Raw genomic sequence first — 18,670 nt, 5'->3', positions numbered from 1 at the left:
ATAAAGAGTTTTGTACTTCTAGACATCCCCTCGGTGTTCTGCTCTTCATTAAAAAGTTATTTGGAGCAGTATTGTGAGACAAGATCACAATAATTCTGCCTGAACCCATACCCAGACACTTTTCTGAAACATGGAATATAACGACAGATGTGACAAGCAAGAATGGGAAAAAGCCTAGTTCTATATGGCAGACACTGGGGAATTATACTTAAACAGGATCACCGTTTGATACCTAAACTATCTCTGCCTCAATATTCTGCTGTATAGTGGAGACAAACCCATCCTTAATAGTGTTCCAGTCATCCCTCACATAAATCAAATTTAAAGTCTACAGAACCAGTTACAGTATGGGCAGTGTGATCAGAAAGTTACTGAACAACAAGCCAAGATGTAATTCCCCCATACAAAGTATGGTATTTCCTCAACTTAGAATTCCTTCACCATTCACTGTCCCACAGGGATGACACCCACCTTGAGTTTGGATATCATGTTCTTTTCCGAGTCATCTGATACACTCTTGTTGAGTAGTAGCCTCTTAGCCAAGTGTTGCTTGTAGTATCTCTCAAACACATCCTTCTCCTGCAGGAATCTAAACAGCACCATGGCCTTGTCCAAAACTAACTCAACATCTTGCTCAGACATCTGGTAATGAAATGATTCACAAGTGATATATGAGACAATGTATACTATTTTGAGTATATGTGTAAGGGTCAAAGTTTCCTGAGAGCACAAAATGCATAATATAATCTTCACATTCAATGTTCTTTATCATATTCATAATCATAGTTTCACGTCATATTTCATGTACTGGTGTAAATTAAGGCTGGTGAAAACAAGTTGAAGGAATTTCTTTGATTATTTCTTCCCATCACAAGTGCCTTTATTCTGGTCGGTTGGTAGCTTATCTTATTCACTTTTTGCACTTTTCTATTTTGAGATGGTTTGTATCATTCTACTTAAAATAGGTACACAATCTGAACCAATTTGACACAATAAATGTTTTCCTAAAACACTGAACATCGGAAACAAGCTGACTTACCCCTTTCACTCCCTTCTTGAGTTTGTCATCAATGAACAGTGAGAGATATTCTGGGGATTTGTTGTTGAGATTGAGAAAATATTCAAAGTCTCCTGATATGGTCTGTTTGAACAGTCTATCATCACTGAAGGACTCGTGTAGAAAATGATCAAACCTGTCCTTAAGATCAAGTAAATCCTGTAAAATAAAAGGACATAGGAAATATTAGTGCATCTGATTTCTCATATCACGATACTAATGACAAGATAAACTTTCATTTTGCAGTTTCACATTCAAGTGGTCATGTCATGTTTGTCCAAATATAATATCTCACATGACCAAATTCTTAACAGTTCTGGAAATCCATTTAAGGTAAAGGGCGCCGAATTCGGACGCGCACACGCTTTAGAACGTTTCTGCGCAGATTTAACTCCAGCCTGCCGCAAATGGGTTATTTTGTAGCGCATGTATTTAATATCACCTGTCATTGTTGAAATTGCCCTTTTACCTAATTTTTTGACCCAGTCTCTTAGAAATACATGTTACCTTTAACCTTGTCATATTCTGACCCCCTAGGAAGCTGGTTTTTATTCAATATGAGCGCAAAATTAACATTTCTCTCCCATTTACATGGCGCATATTACCCATTCACCTGGAGATATTGTAAAAAGTAGCGTGGTGACACCCTTTTATTAAAAGTGTAAATTAAATGGTATTATGTCAGGATTTTATTCGCCAAGTTTCGTCAAAATGACACCATTCAAAGCAACAGGAAGAAAGTTCGAAAATTATGTAGTGATATAATTTCCATATCGTTATTTTGTAATCGATACTTATGTTAAAATTTCTTTACAAACATCATGAAAACTATACATTCGATAGATGTGGATCTTAATCCTTGGTATTTATTAAAATTAACTCATTTGCTAAGCGTTTTATAATTGCTTTCTTTAGTTTAAGTGAATTATATCATTTTTATTTATTTCTAACGACGCCATTTTAACGTCCGTTTCCATGGAAACGAGCGTGGTGACCCCCATTTTTTATTTCATTTTTGCACTTGCACAACTTCCAAGAATATTTGTGCAAAGTTTCAAGAAAATGACACCACAACCTAATTTTGACGTAATTCGTAGTACTTCACCTTAAAGGGACAGTTCTTAATCCCAGGTTCTCGCATCAGTTTTGTTGACACTTGAGTATGTACACAGTGCTAATCCTTTGTTTTCAACTGAAAGTGTTATCAAGTTGGTCAATTTGCTTCTAAATAAAGCTGATAAAAAAAACCCCTGCCCCTTTAAGCTCACTGTCATTTGGAAGGAATCAAAATGCCATGCAATCAATCAATGTACATTTCTTGCCCTTACACTCACTGGGCTAGTTGTTGAGAATCGTGCAAACTTCATTAATATTTTGTACTGTTTTCAGATGGACATACCTGAATATACTGTATGGCATTTTTACCACCCTCGTCTTCTGTCACCAGCGCTTTGCCTTGCTCACGTAAATATCCACTGACACACTCGCACATTGTTTTCAATCCTTCAGGGACCCTAATGAACAACTTGTACATGCAACCCAGGTCTGTAAATCACAAGAAAAAAATCTATGCATTAAATATAATCGGTAAAAGAAAAATTCACCCAGGTAACATTGGTAACATGAATTTCTTCAAAAGGTAAGCTTGATTTACTGAATTGGTGTATCTGGACCTGCTCTATAAAAAGGATTATTATTCAAACTGAGAACCTGTAATTCAAATGTTCATGGTAGATTTTGATAGAAAAGGATTCTAGGATTATATTACACAATCAAAAACTGGATATTAACAAGCGACCTAGCGGCCGATATAGCTCCGCTGTGTTTATGTAGAGAATTACTATTTTTGACACATGTTGATGTAGAAGGTGGAAATTTTTGATAGCTCAATGCAGTGGCCAGAAAAAAGTGGCTAAAATAGCTGCAAAATACACAATTGAAGATTTCATCATACTTTGAATATATCACATCGGACAATCCCTAAGAACATGTCAACCAAAGCTATCTGATGAGTAGTTTTTTGAGAATAAAATTTTCTGACCAAAAATGGCAACGATTGCCCCAAAAATAAAAATCGCAGATTTCATCATAATTTCAAAAGATCAAATTCAGTTCATCTATAGAGACCTGTATACCAAATTTCAAAGCTGTTAGACCAGTACTTTTTGAGAATCACATTTTTTGCAGATTTCATCATAATTTCAACAAATATCACTTAGTTTATCTATAGAAACCTGTATACCAAATTTCAAAGCTATCAGATGAGTAGTTTTGGAAATACATTTTTTGACCAAAAATGGCAAAAATTGCCCCAAAAATACAAAATTACAGATTTCATCAGAAATTATATTACTTAGCTCATCTGTAGAAACCTTTATACCAATTTTAAAAGCTATCAGACCAGTACTTTTTGAGAAACACATTTTTTGACCAAAAATTGCAAAATTCGCCCCAAAATTACAAATTGCAATTTTCATCATAATTTCAATACATATCATTAAGATCATCTGTAGGAACCTGTTTACCAAATTGCAAAGCTATCAGATGAGTAGTTTTGGAAATACACATTTTTTGACCAAAATTGGCAAAAATTGCCCCAAAAATACAAAATTGCAGATTACATCATAATTTCAACAAATATCATTAGATGATCTGTAGGAACCTGTATACCAAATTGCAAAGCTATCAGATGAGTAGTTTGGAAATACACATTTTTTGACCAAAAATGGCAAAAATTGCCCCAAAAATACAAAATTACAGATTTCATCAGAAATTCAATATGTATTACTAAGTTCATCAATACAAACCTGTATACCAAATTTCAAAACTATCAGTTGAGTACTTTTTGAGAAATACATTTTTTGACCAAAAATGGCAAAAATTGCCTTAAAAATGCAATTTTCAATATTTCTGCACAATTTGAACAAATCTGAAATAGATCATCCCTAGGGACATATGTACCAAATATCAAAGCTATCTGACTGTTAGTTTTGAAGAAGAAGATTTTTAAAGATTTTTTTACCAAAAATGACAAAAATTGCCTTAAAAATACAAATATGCAAATTTCACCACGATTTAAACAAATCTGACTGAAGTCACCCTAAATAAACTGCATATAAAATTTTAAAGCAATCGGACAAGCGGTTTCAGAGAAGAAGATTTTTTTACCAAAAACAGCAAAAAATGCCCCAAAAATACAAATATGCAAATTTCACCACGATTTGAATAAACTTAAGTGAGGTCATCCCAAGTGAACTGCATATAAAATTTCAAAGCAATTGGACTTGCGGTTTCAGAGGAGAAGGCAATTGTTGACGGACGACGACGGACGACGGACGACGACGACGGACGACGGACGACGACGGAAAATCAACCTATTTGATAAGCTCCGCGTCGCTGACAGCGGAGCTAAAAACCTCAACATACAGGATAGTGTCAAACCATCCAAAACTGAGTAAAGAGATAGTTAAATATATAGTGTGTGGTCCAAAGGGGAGAGTTAGAGTTGACTTTTGAAGTCTTCCATGGAAGATGTCCGATGTTCAGATGGGAACCCAGGTCAAGTACACTAATCCTCAACCATTTTATACATAGTGCAGCAATGATATACTATAATTCAAAATTAATTTAAGCTCACCGTCCGTCTTGTTATTCTTTAACATGTGAACGACTCCTGAATTTTCCATCTGAAATATAAGTTTGAAGTTTTAATTTACATATCTTGTCATGAGCCATAGCCAAAAAGGGCTTCACGATAAACAGAGACCCATTACAGTGACTGGTCAGAACCTAACTAAAACTACTACCTAGTTTTGTTTCATCTGTACATTGCTGAAGAATGTAGAAATCATTTGTGAAATCCTACGTTGGTTTCTTCTTCTGATACCAAACTCATTTTGACAATTTGCGGTCAGTGACTAAAAAGAAACACTTCAATTGGAGAGGACTGTGATCAGTGCGGCATATGTTTACTTTCACTGAACCTACTGTCACCAGACATGGAACTAGTGATAGCGTTATGCTACAACACTTGGTCCTAAGAAATAGAAATGGAAATTCGTTGAAGGGTAGATACTCACATCAACAATGGTCTTCATATGTTTACATATCAGTTCTTCTTCCAGTACCTGTCATTTGAGAAGATGAACACAACAATGGATGAACCCCTTGAAAAGTGGGAATTTTCACAAATGAAATTACTGAACTGGTAATTTTTATGATTCTACAAACTAATGAAGGATAAAATATTTCTACAAGAGCATTTGTTTTACTGATAAATGTTTTCACCGAGCTTGATTGTCTGTATTCTAAATCATCAAGGTGGTAGTTGAAAATACTATTCTCTAGCATCCAACATGGTAAATGGCATAGCTTTGGGCCCACACATCAGAGAACATCCCTGTCTATAGTTATAGACCACTCCAAAGAGTGATATTATTACCTTGACAATTGGGTCTTCAGTAGATTTGTCCAGGTAATGAGTTGCTCTCTCAGCTTCTTCATTTATCCTAGCTTCTACTTTTTTGATGTATACTGATGCGCTATTTTCTGCTAAAAATTTCTGACTTTCCAGCTGCAAAAAACACAAAACAAGAAAAGAAGAACATAAGATTATATACTGGAACTACATTCACTGTATTCTCAAAATCTACAATTGGACTGGCTAGAACACAACGAAGTCTAATAGGGCCGAACACGTCTGTTTTTTCTGGCGATAATCGATAAAATAGTTGGAGCCAACAAACAACGAACAAACACGCATATTGGCAATTTAAGTCTCATTAGGGATGGACCATTAGACCTTGGGAGGGGGGTGGTCACGATGAAATTGTGAAAATTTTTTTTTTTACTATTGTAAATTTCTGAATTTTTTTTTTCCAATTTAGATTAGCTGTGCAAATTTTTTTTTCAGAGTAAATTTTCAGATTTATAATTTTTTTTAGTTCGTCGCTGTCTGAAGATAAAGAGGGCAAAGATGTGGTGCCAAGCACCACAAGCGGCCACGCAAGCGGTCACGGGGGGGGGGGGGGGGGAGGTCAGGAGAGGGGTGTCCCCCTGCTGCTGTTGGAGCTTTTGAAAAACAGAGATTAAAATGGTGTTATTTGGTGGCACTTGGGGAGTATTTTGCGGGGGGAGGTCAGGAGGGGGGTGTCCCCCCTCCTGTTGGAGCTTTTGAAAAATAGAGATAAAAATGGTGCTATTTGCAAGGTGGCACTTGGGGAGTATTTTTGCAGGGGGAGGTAAGGAGGGGGTGTCCCCCTCCTGCCGTTGGAGCTTTTGAAAAATAGAGATTAAAATGGTGTTATTTGGTGGCACTTGGGGAGTATTTTTGTGGGGGGGGGGGGGGGAGATAGTCAGGCGGGGGTGTCCCCCTCCTGCCGTTGGAGCTTTTGAAAAATAGAGATAAAAATGGTGTTATTTGGTGGCACCTGGGGAGTATTTTTGCGGGGGGAGGTCAGGAGGGGGTGTCCCCCTCCTGCCGTTGGAGCTTTTGAAAAATAGAGATAAAAATGGTGTTATTTGGTGGCACTTTGGGAGCATTTTTTTTGGATTACACATCTTCCTCTGAAACATGGTCTTCTTGCTCCTCAGTAGCTTCCTATAGTTTTGAAAATTGACTATTTTGGTTTCCTGGCTTCCCTTTCTACTGCGTGGTGAAATGCCTACATTCACCCCACCAAACATCATGCATATCTCATGATTTACAATTGATTTTGACAACTGCTGAGAAGCTAAAATAAGCTAAATAATATAGTTAAATTTGCATATTTGTGTTTTTAGAGCAATTGTTGCCCTTTTTTGATCAAAACATCTATTTCTCTGTAGCAGCATGTCCAAATTGATTGGATGTGTATAGATGTGTTGAAATTTCAATATTTGTCTTTTTAGGGCAATTTATGCCATTCATGGTCAAAAAATCTGTATTCTCTGAAAGGGGTTGTCCAATTTCTTTGAAATTTGCTACACAAAAACGATTATTCATGCAGATTTATTCAGTATTTGCTATCGAGAAACTTTCAAAGTTCAACCCTTTTGTGTGTTTTTGTGTTGGGATTTGTTGGATAGATGGCATTCTGCGTAGTGTATTGTTGAATGTTAAAACATGTGTTGCTGTCGTTTTTTGAGGCTGTTTTTTGAGAAAAAAGAATTGAAAATGCCTTTTTAAAAGCAAAATAATACATAATGACTTGATATGTTGTTTTATCATTATTGACTTGTTTCTACTTGTTCACCCATTCTTGCATTCATCATTGCAATAAAATGCTGTGAAAAAAATGAAACTGATGTGGCCTGCATCTGTTTACCTTGATCTTAAAAGGCAAATACAACTTTCTGTCTTGACAACCATACCATAGTTTCAATGTTTTACCTAGTGTACCTGCTTGGTTTGTACGCAGGAAAAAGTAGAAAACAGGCTCTATAATTTCATAATTTTCAAGTGATCAGAATACAAAAGTCCTGAAAAAATAAGATAAGTACAACTTCCAGTATAAGGGATACAGTCACTCTAAATGTATAAATTAAAATTAAAAATGTGCCAGGAGGATGTACTAAAAAATACAGAAAGTTGCTTTCTGTCGGTAAAATCTAAAAAAAATTCAAAATTTTAAAGACTTTTGCAGATTTTTTTTTACGCCTTTGTCTTCTTATTTATTTTTTTTTATTTTGCAAACTAGTTTGAAAATTTTTTTTCCCCTAACTTTCTGCTCTGAAAATTTTTTTTTTCTGTTTTTGACCACCCCCCTCCCAAGATCTAATGGTCCGTCCCTTAAGTCTCATTAATCCTGCCAGAAGAAAACGTGATTTTAATTCCAGAACATTCTGTGTTCCATCTTTCTGTTGAAAATGTTCAATATTCTAGAATAACCCGAAATTCAGTAGGTTTCGTCGTCATTTCCGCATTTATTTGGCAATATTTTGCGGCCGCCATTTGTTGAGAACTTCATGATTTTTTGAATAATGGGCGATGTTTGCAAACATACGTGCATTAATTTTGCTTCAACAAGCAACCTGTGAGGAATATTTTGCCATCAGGGTCACAGCGGAAATTCTATGATAATGTATTTGAAATAAATTTTCCCATGGTTGAGCATAATTTTAATTTAATCTATAGGTAACATTTTGTGTGCGTGATAGGTGTTCATACTGGGGCAACCTCTTGATTTTCGGGGCACTCGATTTATAGCGACCGGTGTGTTTATTATTGTGAGACAGAAATCGGCGCCATATTTGAAATTGTGCCCGGCGCGCAATCGACATCGGCATTGGCAAAATCGACGTCAAAGTGTAACCGTACAAAACCAAACTTAAGTTTAAGATGTCAAATGTTCTTGAAAATTACATCCGTTAAGTCGAATTCTGTTGTTAGGATTGTGATATCAAACCATACTTCTTACACATTTACAATCGCGGCAACAGTACGTAGCTGTTGACTTTATTTGATCGTTATGTGACCGCGTACGCTACCATAAGCTCTTTTGAGTCAAGTCCCGGTGAGTACCGGCAAATTCTACGGGGGACCGCTGCAGTATGAAGCAAAACCGAAGACTAAATGTCAAAGATTAATGAAAATAAAATAAGCAATTTCTTACCCTCTTGTTTAAATTCTGATAAAAAACTGCATTTGAAAGTTATTTACGATCACGGCAACTACCAACATTACTTTACCGGGCCATATTTGAAATACAAGGGCAGTGCGCAACCCCACTAAGCGGAAGGGTATCGGCAAAATCTTTGTTGCAGCGTGAATGTACAAAAGCGAATCGAAAGCAAAGACATTAAAAACTAATGAATATTACACAAGTGAATTTGAATTCTAGCTTTTTTCTGGTTGAGATCATTGGTATTTGTAAGAAATTTATGATCGCTGCGACTATATAAGCTGTAGCCTTGTGTCACCCACGGGCGCCATCTTTGAAATTAAGTGGCTACCAAAACAGGCAGCGAGGGCAAATTCTATGCCGTACCATGATCACGAAACATAATATTTGAGATCAAAATGTCAAAAACTAATGCTTACAACATCTTTACAACTCAACACGCTTGCTCAATTTGTTGTAGTAAATTACGTTTTTGAACAATTTACGATTACGGCAACCGGCTATGTGCTTGCATTGATCATGCACACCGCACTGTAAGTGACATAGCAAACTGCCAGCTCGCCCATTCACTCAATCCGATTTAGACCTTTATATAAACTGAATGCTATTATGATTTTAGAAAAAAACGGAGCTATACTTATAAGGATTTTTTCTGTGAATTGTGTGAGTATGGTGAAATCACATTTAACCCTTTTCGTGCCGAGCGCCCTTGTCCGTTATTTTGCCAAGTCAGTAGAAAACCGCCCCATAATATGTGCCTGTAAAAGATTGGCTCTCCTGCATGTTATCCTGCCAGGCATTTTGGCAGAAATCGCCCATTTTCAGGGTTGTTTTAGCCGTACTTATACGTGTTAGACTTCGATAATTTCTACATGCCCGTAGACAGGGGAAGGAGCTCAAGGGTTACTGCAGAAAAAAATTGAGGTCACCGGCTTTGTTTGCCCCTGGGAGTGCGCCATTTTATTGCCGTTTCATGTTTATTTTTTCGGAAATAAACTCCTTCAGTATTACGCACGTCCGCTAGGCACAAACATCACCTCACTCGTCTGTTAGTCAGAGACCCTGAGGGTCGTGCTAGGGGTGCAGCAGCACCGGCAAACCTGTCCTGTTTCCCAGGGTAGGGTCAATTGAATACGTACCTTCAACGACTTAGCAGTGTAGCACAAAAACTACGTTTTGCCGTTGTATTAACGACATGGCTGAGCCATTGAAGCACAGCTCCACGTAGTTTAGCCAGCTCAGTTGGGAGTTGGTTTACGAGTGTTATTGTTCATTACTGACTTAATCGAGTGGTCCTCAGTCAGGTACGGGTTTGTACCGACATGGCTTGGGCTGCAGCTAACCAGTGATAACCAGTCACTACACCCAAGTCTTCAGTTCACTTTTGCGATGCACGGGTGCAACGCAATATGCTTCCATTGTTCTAGCCATTGACATGTCCACATGCCTGGCAGCCATATTGTACTGCTAGCTGGTTTGCATAACAAAAGCAGTCCCTGCTAAATGCAGGCGGTATCCCCGTAGCAGACTACACATTGACCTTATTGACCTTATGAATTCTCTTTACGCAATCAGCGTACGTAGTTACCAATGCGTCGGCAAGAGGATACGTTTGCCTGCAAACGATGGAATAAATAAAAAATCCAAAGCTACGTCCATTGAATGGCACGGCCAAGGCGGTGAAGGACGTTGCCTGGCTTGAACTTGCAGAGCTGAAGCCCAGCTTAGTACGTCGGACACCAGTTTGTAATGGTATTTCCGAGTCGTTCATATCCATTCCATCGGAGGAACAAGTCGAGCCGTCCCGTCAAAAATACGTTCTCATTTTCAGTCACGCACAACTGAATAAGTGACTTTCGTCTCGCACCATCGGCATATCTGCCAAGTCGTTTACAAGAGGTAGCCTTCTAGATTAGCATTGCCGAGTTGGTCAAGTTCGGCAGCAATCTCTATAGTGCCAGGCAGCCAAGTACGTCCAACTCCGCCAGAAAACGTCACCATGCTATCCTGCCAAGTCCGCTAAAAAGCGGTAAAAAAAAACCCAGCCCCCCTCGGGTGTGGGGGACTGGCGGACAGGTTTCTGCACCTTTCCCTGTCTATCGACTCCCTGCGAACCCATTTCGAGGGGAAAAGGCGTTCCTTGTCAGAAAACCTCTCCTCAGATGACCCCTAAACGTACAGGGGATAGCCAAACGTAGTGCCGTCGACTTGGCAGGAAAGGGGGTACCCAAAAAGGGCCCGATTTCCACCGGGTTGGGAGAATAACGGTCACCAGTGCTTAGATTCTGGCTACACCGAATTTCAAGCGGATTTTCACCGACTTGGCAGGAAAAGGGTTAAAGCATTACAGTAAGGTCTACAAATAAATGTTTCCATCTTGCTGACCACGGGTACGTGTGGCCGTGTTCAACGGGAGAGGTGACACGATGTACCGGTTAGCCAGCCAGCTTCCCGTATGCTGACAAATTTTCCGTTGTCGGCCAAGAATTTTAAAACGTGCATTAGTATGATTTTTATGGTCTGTTATGCGAGAGTACATATTTCTAATGCCAAAAAATGATAAAAAGTATATTTCCAATAATATATTTACGGAGCTTTGCGCTGTCTTAAAGTTTGATGAGCCTCCTTGATTGTAAATGGGCTCAAAAACAGCCATACGGGAGGTTTGATTGTTGGTTTGTATTTCGTTCCTTCAATTATGTTACCACAACATAACACACGTGAAAAAACGCGAAAGGAAAGCAACACCAAAGATCTTTGCAGCAGCTTGTTTTACTGTGGCTGGACTCTGGATGACACTCTGTGCTTTGCATAACCTGGATGTCTGATCAAGAGCGTTGATATTTGCTCTACTGACAGGGAAGTAAATATCAGAAATCTTAACCAGAAATCTGATAAGTTTACCATCGCTACATGACTTCAACATTTTTCAAATAAATCTGAACCTGGTAGTTGTATTTATTGGTAAGTAATTTTTTGTCTGAGTAATAGTAATTAAGTCTCTTTTCAAATATTGGAGATGGTTAGAAAACAGTGAGAGAAGAAAACTGGCACCTGAACGTGATCAGAGACCTTATGTTATATATCTTCTATTAATGAAAAGAAAGCATGACAAACAAAGTTCTGTATGACACCAATGTTGACTGGACACTCTACAGGTTATTTTTGATTTGATAAAATGGATGTTGATAATTACCCTGTAAAACTCTGAAGACTGCTCAAGGAACGGGGTTTCAAAGTCTTCTTCATAGACAGCTTTGGAGTCAATACCAAGCACCATTAACATCTGACAGGCATTTTTCACAGATCCCCTGAAAACACAAAAACAATACTGGTGAATGTTTTTCACTCTCATCTGTTTTGATCTGAAAGAAGTTGTTGGTGTTATATATAAAAGCACAAAAGTTGACTTGCACTCAACAGTAAACAAATAAATTTATGCATATGTGATGTCACCGAAAAATTTGCATATGCTTCTCTACATACATAATAAGTACCGAATTTGAAGCTTTTGTCATTTACAGAAATGATGGCATTGGCAAACTCTTACCTGTCTACAACTTCTCCCCGTCTTTCTCTGGCAACCATGTCTAGTAGTGTTTGTCTGAGATGATCCCGGATACAACCATAACGCACTACCAAGTCTCTAAATAGTATCAAACCTAAGTTGTACACATTTTCTACATTGTTCTGTTGGACATATACTCGATCCTGTGGAGAAATGGATGCAATATATTATACATTCATATAGACCACTGAGTAACTGATACATCAGTATGGTTCCAAGAGACACATATATAGAGTTTATTTTCTTACTGAGGACAGTGTAATCAATCCTGGCAATTTGTAACACAACACTTTTTTCTTCAGCGACAAGATATGCAACAGACCATAACAAATTGAGTTGTAAATCACAGAGATGATATACTTTTAAATGTTTTGTTTTTTATGTTAGAAAAAATGCTTTGATTATGAGGTAGCTGATACTTTGTAAAGTTCAGTGTAATATATTCCATCATGCAAAGTAAGATTTCAAAGTTTGATTAGCTTTATTTATATATCACTTAAATGTATATTGACAAAATTTTATTTCTGGTATATCAGACTACTTGCATTGCATGATTCTACCTTATCAAGCAGAGCAAGGACACGTATAAAATCATTTGTTGTGACCAGTACACATAATTTTTTTCAAATTATATTTAACTCCATGATAAATCTACTTCATAATCATTCATTTTTACAAAGAAGGAATACTAATACATAGCATAGCATTGAACATATGTTTTGAGAGTGATTGCAAGAATTGTACACGCTAAAATCCACCTAGATGATTTTAAAAATTCTCTTAATTTCTTGACATGGGCCACTGAAATGTACAGGTTTCAGAAACCTATTTTCGTATAATTTGCTTTGATTTTCAAAAATGATCTTGTTTACCAAGATACAAATGTGAGTGATTTGGAGTGAAGTTACAGCAACTCATCTTTTTGCAACTTTGCCATCATCACAAGCACTTCTATGACACAAATTGATCAGCAAAATGTAAAATTGTTCCTTTGTTGTCTCTACTCGTAAATAGACGCTTGCTTTTGTTGATATTACAAACTCCAACTAGCATCCCTTGCTTGGTGTTTTGAAACTTTTGGTATATATCTTACATACACCAGTGTATGGTTTGTCATCCATTGAGCTGATATCTCTGGCAGATGATACCTTGCAAGACTAAATTATCACTTTCGGATTAATGTCAGGTAACATTACATTTCTATAACAGGGATTTATGGTGCTGTGTTTGATAATTTGACGACGACAAAAGATTTTTTCTTCTTCAATGAAACAAGCGACCTAGCGGCCGATATAGCTCCGCTGTGTTTATGTAAAGAATAACTATTTTTTACACATGTTGATGAAGAAGGTGGAAATCTTTGATAGCTCAATGCAGAGGCCAGAAAAAAGTGGCTAAAATAAGCTGCAAAAATACACAATTGAAGATTTCATCATACTTTGAATATATGACATCCGATCATCCCTAAGAACATGTCAACCAAAGCTATCTGATGAGTAGTTTTTTGAGAATAAAATTTTCTGACCATAAATGGCAACAATTACCCCAAAAAATGAAATTGCAGATTTCATCTTAATTTCAAGAGATCAAATTTAGTTCATAACTTCATCTATAGAAACCTGTGTACCAAATTTCAAAGCTGTTAGACCAGTACTTTTCTTGAGAAACACATTTTTTGACCAAAAATGGGAAAAATTGCCCCAAAAATTCAAATTGCAGATTTCATCATTATTTTTAATAAATATCATTTAGTTCATCTATAGAAACCTGTATACCAAATTTCAAAGCTATCGGATGAGTAGTTTTGGAAATACATTTTTGACCAAAAATGGCAAAAATTGCCCCCAAAATACAAAATTACAGATTTCATCAGAAATTCATTATATATTACTGAACTCATCTGTAGAAACCTGTATACCAAATTTCAAAGCTATCAGACCTGTAATTTTTGAGAAACACATTTTTTGACCAAAAATGGCAAAAATTGCCCCAAAATTACAAAATTGCAGATTTCATCATAATTTCAACAAATATCATTAAGGTGATCTGTAAAAACCTGTATACCAAATTGCAAAGCTATCAGACGAGTAGTTTTGGAAATACACATTTTTTGACCAAAATTGGCAAAATTGCCCCAAAAATACAAAATTGCAGATTTCATCACAATTCCAATAAATATCATGTACTTTATCTGTAGGAACCTGTATACCAAATTTGAAAGCTATCAGATAAATAGTTTTGGAAATACGCATTTTTTGACCAAAAATGGCAAAAATTGCCCCAAAAATACAAAATTTCAGATTTCATCAGAAATTCAATATATATTACTCAGTTCATCTATAGAAACGTGTATACCAAATTTCAAAACTATTAGACCAGTACTTTTTGAGAAATACATTTTTGACCAAAAATGGCAAAAATTGCCTTAAAAATGCAAATTTGCATATTTCTGCACAATTTGAACAAATCTGAAATAGATCATCCCTAGGGACATATGTACCAAATATCAAGCTATCTGACTGGTAGTTTTGAAGAAGATTTTTAAAGATTTTTTTACCAAAAATGACAAAAATTGCCTTAAAAATACAAATATGCAAATTTCACCACGATTTGAACAAATCTGACTGAAGTCACCCTAAGTGAACTGCATGTCAAATTTCAAAGCAATCGGACAAGCGGTTTCAGAGAAGAAGATTTTTTACCAAAAACACCAAAAATTGCCCAAAAATACAAATATGCAAATTTCACCACGATTTGAACAAACTTAAGTGTGGTCACCCCAAGTGAACTGCATATAAAATTTCAAAGCAATTGGACTTGCAGTTTCAGAGGAGAAGGCAATTGTTGACGGACGACGACGACGACGACGGACGACGGACGACGGACGACGACGGACGACGACGGAAAATCAACCTATTTGATAAGCTCCGCGTCGCTGACAGCGGAGCTAAAAATGCAATTGTTCTCTTTACGACAACTGTACATTTTAGTGATTTTGGGGCGGCTGGAATTAAGAGCACTTACCATGTACATGAGGATATCTCTTATCATGACCATTGATGTTTGATGGTCATTCCATGCACTATTCAGTGTATGGAGAAAGTTGTTATTCAATGAAGTTAAGACATCTGCTCGGATCTGTTGAATGAGAAAATAATGATTAAAATTAACACATGGTATACAAGTAAGATCTTATGATTCAGCTTTCATTACATACTACTGATATGAGTATATGCTCTGGTATTTATCCTGTAAATATTCTAGAGTCAAATAGACACAGTACTTTTGGGGTTCAGGAGTATAGAAACTTTCTAGATATATTATCTATGAACTGTAGGATGTGTTGACAGACATGTTTTCCACAAATTTATCAGGGGTGGACAAATCCATTATGTGTTTGGTGGGCGCTGGATCAGAATTAATGCAAGTCAAGTATGTACTGCATATATTCTTGAATGTTAATGCACTAGTATTCACTCATCTATCGGACCAAGAGCATGACAGAATTCATTGGCTGACACAATTACTTTGTGGGCCCCTACATGCATTTCAGACCAAGGGTTTTAATCAACCCTGATTGTGGTTACTGAGTATCTCGCCAGTATGTCGCCATGTTCACCTAAAAATAGAATCACTTGGTGACAGAAATTGTTGTACTGCTATTTCAAGTTTTTTCTTCTCAAGTCTCAACCGTAAGGATCATGATCAATAAATGTTACATACAGAAAGTCAAACCCAGACACTGGTAATACTTGCAGGACTTTGTATTAATTAACTCTTTGAGAGCTGTGATTTTTCCCACCAAAATTTTAGTGCAACATTTTACCAATCTTTAAGAATTTTTGTGTAACTCTTTTGATTATTTTTGACCAAATGGACATCATATTCCATTGGCTACAGTTTTTATCAAAATTTTAGCAAAAATCTGAAAAGAGTTGACTGGGCTAAATTTTATTTGAGGCAAAAAAATTGACTTTGGCGCTCAAAGGGTTAATTTCACAATTGATCTGGTATAGATATGCATCAACTGCTTCACATTCAAATTTCTGAGAGTGCTTACTATCAATATAGTAAATGAAAGATAAATTTTATGCAACTGTACATATCCAGTAACATTGAGAATTTTTTGTCCATGAATATTAGTGATATACCGTATCTTCTGTAGAGATATCTTTGGGGGTTAAAAAGGGGGCCTTCATAACAACCAATGCTTTGGCATCACACATATTTCCACATGTAGGATGTTTCATGTAAATGCTACTTCAACATACAACGATGTAAAATTGTTAATCTGTGATCTTCAGTTACTTAACACCCTTTAGAAATATTTACTTAGGATAAAGCATCTCACAATTCCCAGGAATTTCCTCAGTAATGCCCTGGACTAGTGGTATACACAAGTAGATAAGATAACCTTGGATGACCATATCTTCTTTTTTGACCCTACTTTGTTTTAAGTTAATAATGACCACAATTGAATAAAAGTCGTACCTTGTCAACTAAATGCTCTGTTACAACTTCTCTCAACCCTGTATAGAGACGTTCACCATGCTTGTGTAAAACCATAGTGTACGCATTTCGATAGAGCTCTTCAAAGCTTAGCCCGCTATTGTTCTTTTTCTGGATTTCTTGGATGGCATTCTTCAGTAGTGCCCATATGTTGGACACATACTTCTCATCCATCGTCATCTATAAGAGAGATACAGCAAGGATGAAACCTTTTCAGATCAAACCATTAAAGTCAGTGTGAAAATCAAGGTATCCATATGAGAAGACTGTAGCAGACAACGTTGTAAAGACCTATCACTATTGGGTTAAATCTGTAAAATCTACAATGTTTTCTGTCTTGAATTCACAAGACATGTCTGTGAAAACTTTGATTTCTCTATGCTATTCACAGTCTTCATATGAACCATTTTTTCTGGTAGAAGAATGTTATACTGCATAATGATATATTATTTACTAATGCAAACAAACAAATAAAACTATTGGAACTCAATTACATGTATTCTCAAATTGTTCCAAACAAAATACTGTTATAGGGCCGTTCACAGTTTACGTCACTGTTCTCTCATTAATATGCAAAAATAAATATTTAAATAAATACATCTCAGTGGGCGACTGCTAGTGTAACAGTGAATACTAAAAAACATATTCACGACTCAGAGTACAAGCTGCAAAAACAGCCACGCATGTTACATTGATAAAATTTGTCTGCATTTCAAGCTGCGTGTCCGATGTCGCGCGCGTACAGCTTTATTTAGTAACAAACCTGTAACCGTGAACAGGGCTATTGTCTGGTTACTATATTCTGTCAGAGCTACTTTCTCCGTTGATAGTTTATCTAGGATGGCAGAATTGTAACATAAACTATATGTATATTAGATTTAGATTTTTAATTATGACACATTGTCCATGTCTGCATGCTAAAATTATCAATGTTATATTTGACTGCCAAGAGGTCATATATGCAACAGGCAAATTTTTGTTGCCTGACTGCCATGTTGCATCTTTTCCTTTCAGTTAATTCAGCATATCAGTGACTTGCTAATTCAATGGCCATATTATTTTGGATTCTGTCCAGCACAATGCTTTTAACTTTTGGATGATACAATCTGACTGAACAGAATGACAGTGAGGTTTAAATTTTAGGTCGCACGGTTCCAACTTCATGCGCATTGTCTGGACTGAGAACTCAAGCAGTATGACGTACACAAGTCTGCAAGTGGGAGGGGTTGAGGATGGCCATGTTTGTACAACATAATAAATGCTTTTTCTGACCCCTGTTGACATTGCCCTCAAGGACCTGTCGTAATCCTGTAAATCATACCGAACAATTAACGAGGACTATCTATGAAACATTACGAAGTAATAATTGCAGAAAGAAACCCTATATTTCATGTTACACGAATTACAATTAATTTAATTACTTTATCACTTGAGATGGTATCCCTAGTACGTGATCAACTTCCACATAAATACAGTAAGTCATCATCACAATGTTCACGTACGGATTACGGACCTATGTCACATTTATGACTTAAGGAAATATCACTACTTACTGGGAAGGCCCGTATTCGCATCTTCGTGTTCGTTTTCGTCTTGAGACTCATTTTGATCTAAATTTGAATGGAAATGTCTTGTCAGAAATGAAAAGTAACTGACGACACAAAGTCACAGTTATTTTTGGAACACCCTCGGCCTCGATGTCCAGTCCGGTCAGCCGGCAAACTCTTTGCGAAAAATCATGCAATTCTCAACGCTTAAACGCACGCGTTGTCCCAGTCCAAGACTCAAGAACTCCTGGTGTGATGCTGTATCAAAGTCTTGAGTGAATTTGTAGAAAAAATGGACGAATTTGTTAAAAATATCGCTCACAAATTCGTCGCATTCTCTGTGTGTATCAGGGAGATTCCGAAGATGTGTCACTCACTGATTTTGACT

The 18,670-nt window shown here is 36.8% G+C and overlaps 1 protein-coding gene across 1 annotated transcript in view; it reads right to left on the bottom strand.

The window, feature by feature from the left end:
* LOC139119114 (cullin-3-like) overlaps positions 1 to 18,670 on the bottom strand; it is a 25,564-nt gene extending 6,894 nt beyond the window's left edge. Inside the window, exons 1-11 of the mRNA XM_070682754.1 lie at positions 18,289 to 18,670; positions 16,718 to 16,915; positions 15,251 to 15,364; positions 12,209 to 12,369; positions 11,855 to 11,969; positions 5,499 to 5,630; positions 5,137 to 5,184; positions 4,695 to 4,743; positions 2,457 to 2,602; positions 1,040 to 1,216; positions 472 to 642 (exon numbers count right to left, since the gene is read on the bottom strand). Of these exons, the coding sequence (XP_070538855.1) occupies positions 472 to 642; positions 1,040 to 1,216; positions 2,457 to 2,602; positions 4,695 to 4,743; positions 5,137 to 5,184; positions 5,499 to 5,630; positions 11,855 to 11,969; positions 12,209 to 12,369; positions 15,251 to 15,364; positions 16,718 to 16,915; positions 18,289 to 18,339 (1,362 nt within the window). The 5' untranslated portion in view covers positions 18,340 to 18,670. The remainder of the gene's footprint in view (positions 1 to 471; positions 643 to 1,039; positions 1,217 to 2,456; positions 2,603 to 4,694; positions 4,744 to 5,136; positions 5,185 to 5,498; positions 5,631 to 11,854; positions 11,970 to 12,208; positions 12,370 to 15,250; positions 15,365 to 16,717; positions 16,916 to 18,288) is intronic.

This window comes from Ptychodera flava, chromosome 19 (genome assembly GCF_041260155.1).
Source record: "Ptychodera flava strain L36383 chromosome 19, AS_Pfla_20210202, whole genome shotgun sequence".
Taxonomy (NCBI): domain Eukaryota; kingdom Metazoa; phylum Hemichordata; class Enteropneusta; family Ptychoderidae; genus Ptychodera; species Ptychodera flava.
Note: the sequence above shows the minus strand (reverse complement) of the source record. Positions and strands in the feature narration are given on the sequence as shown.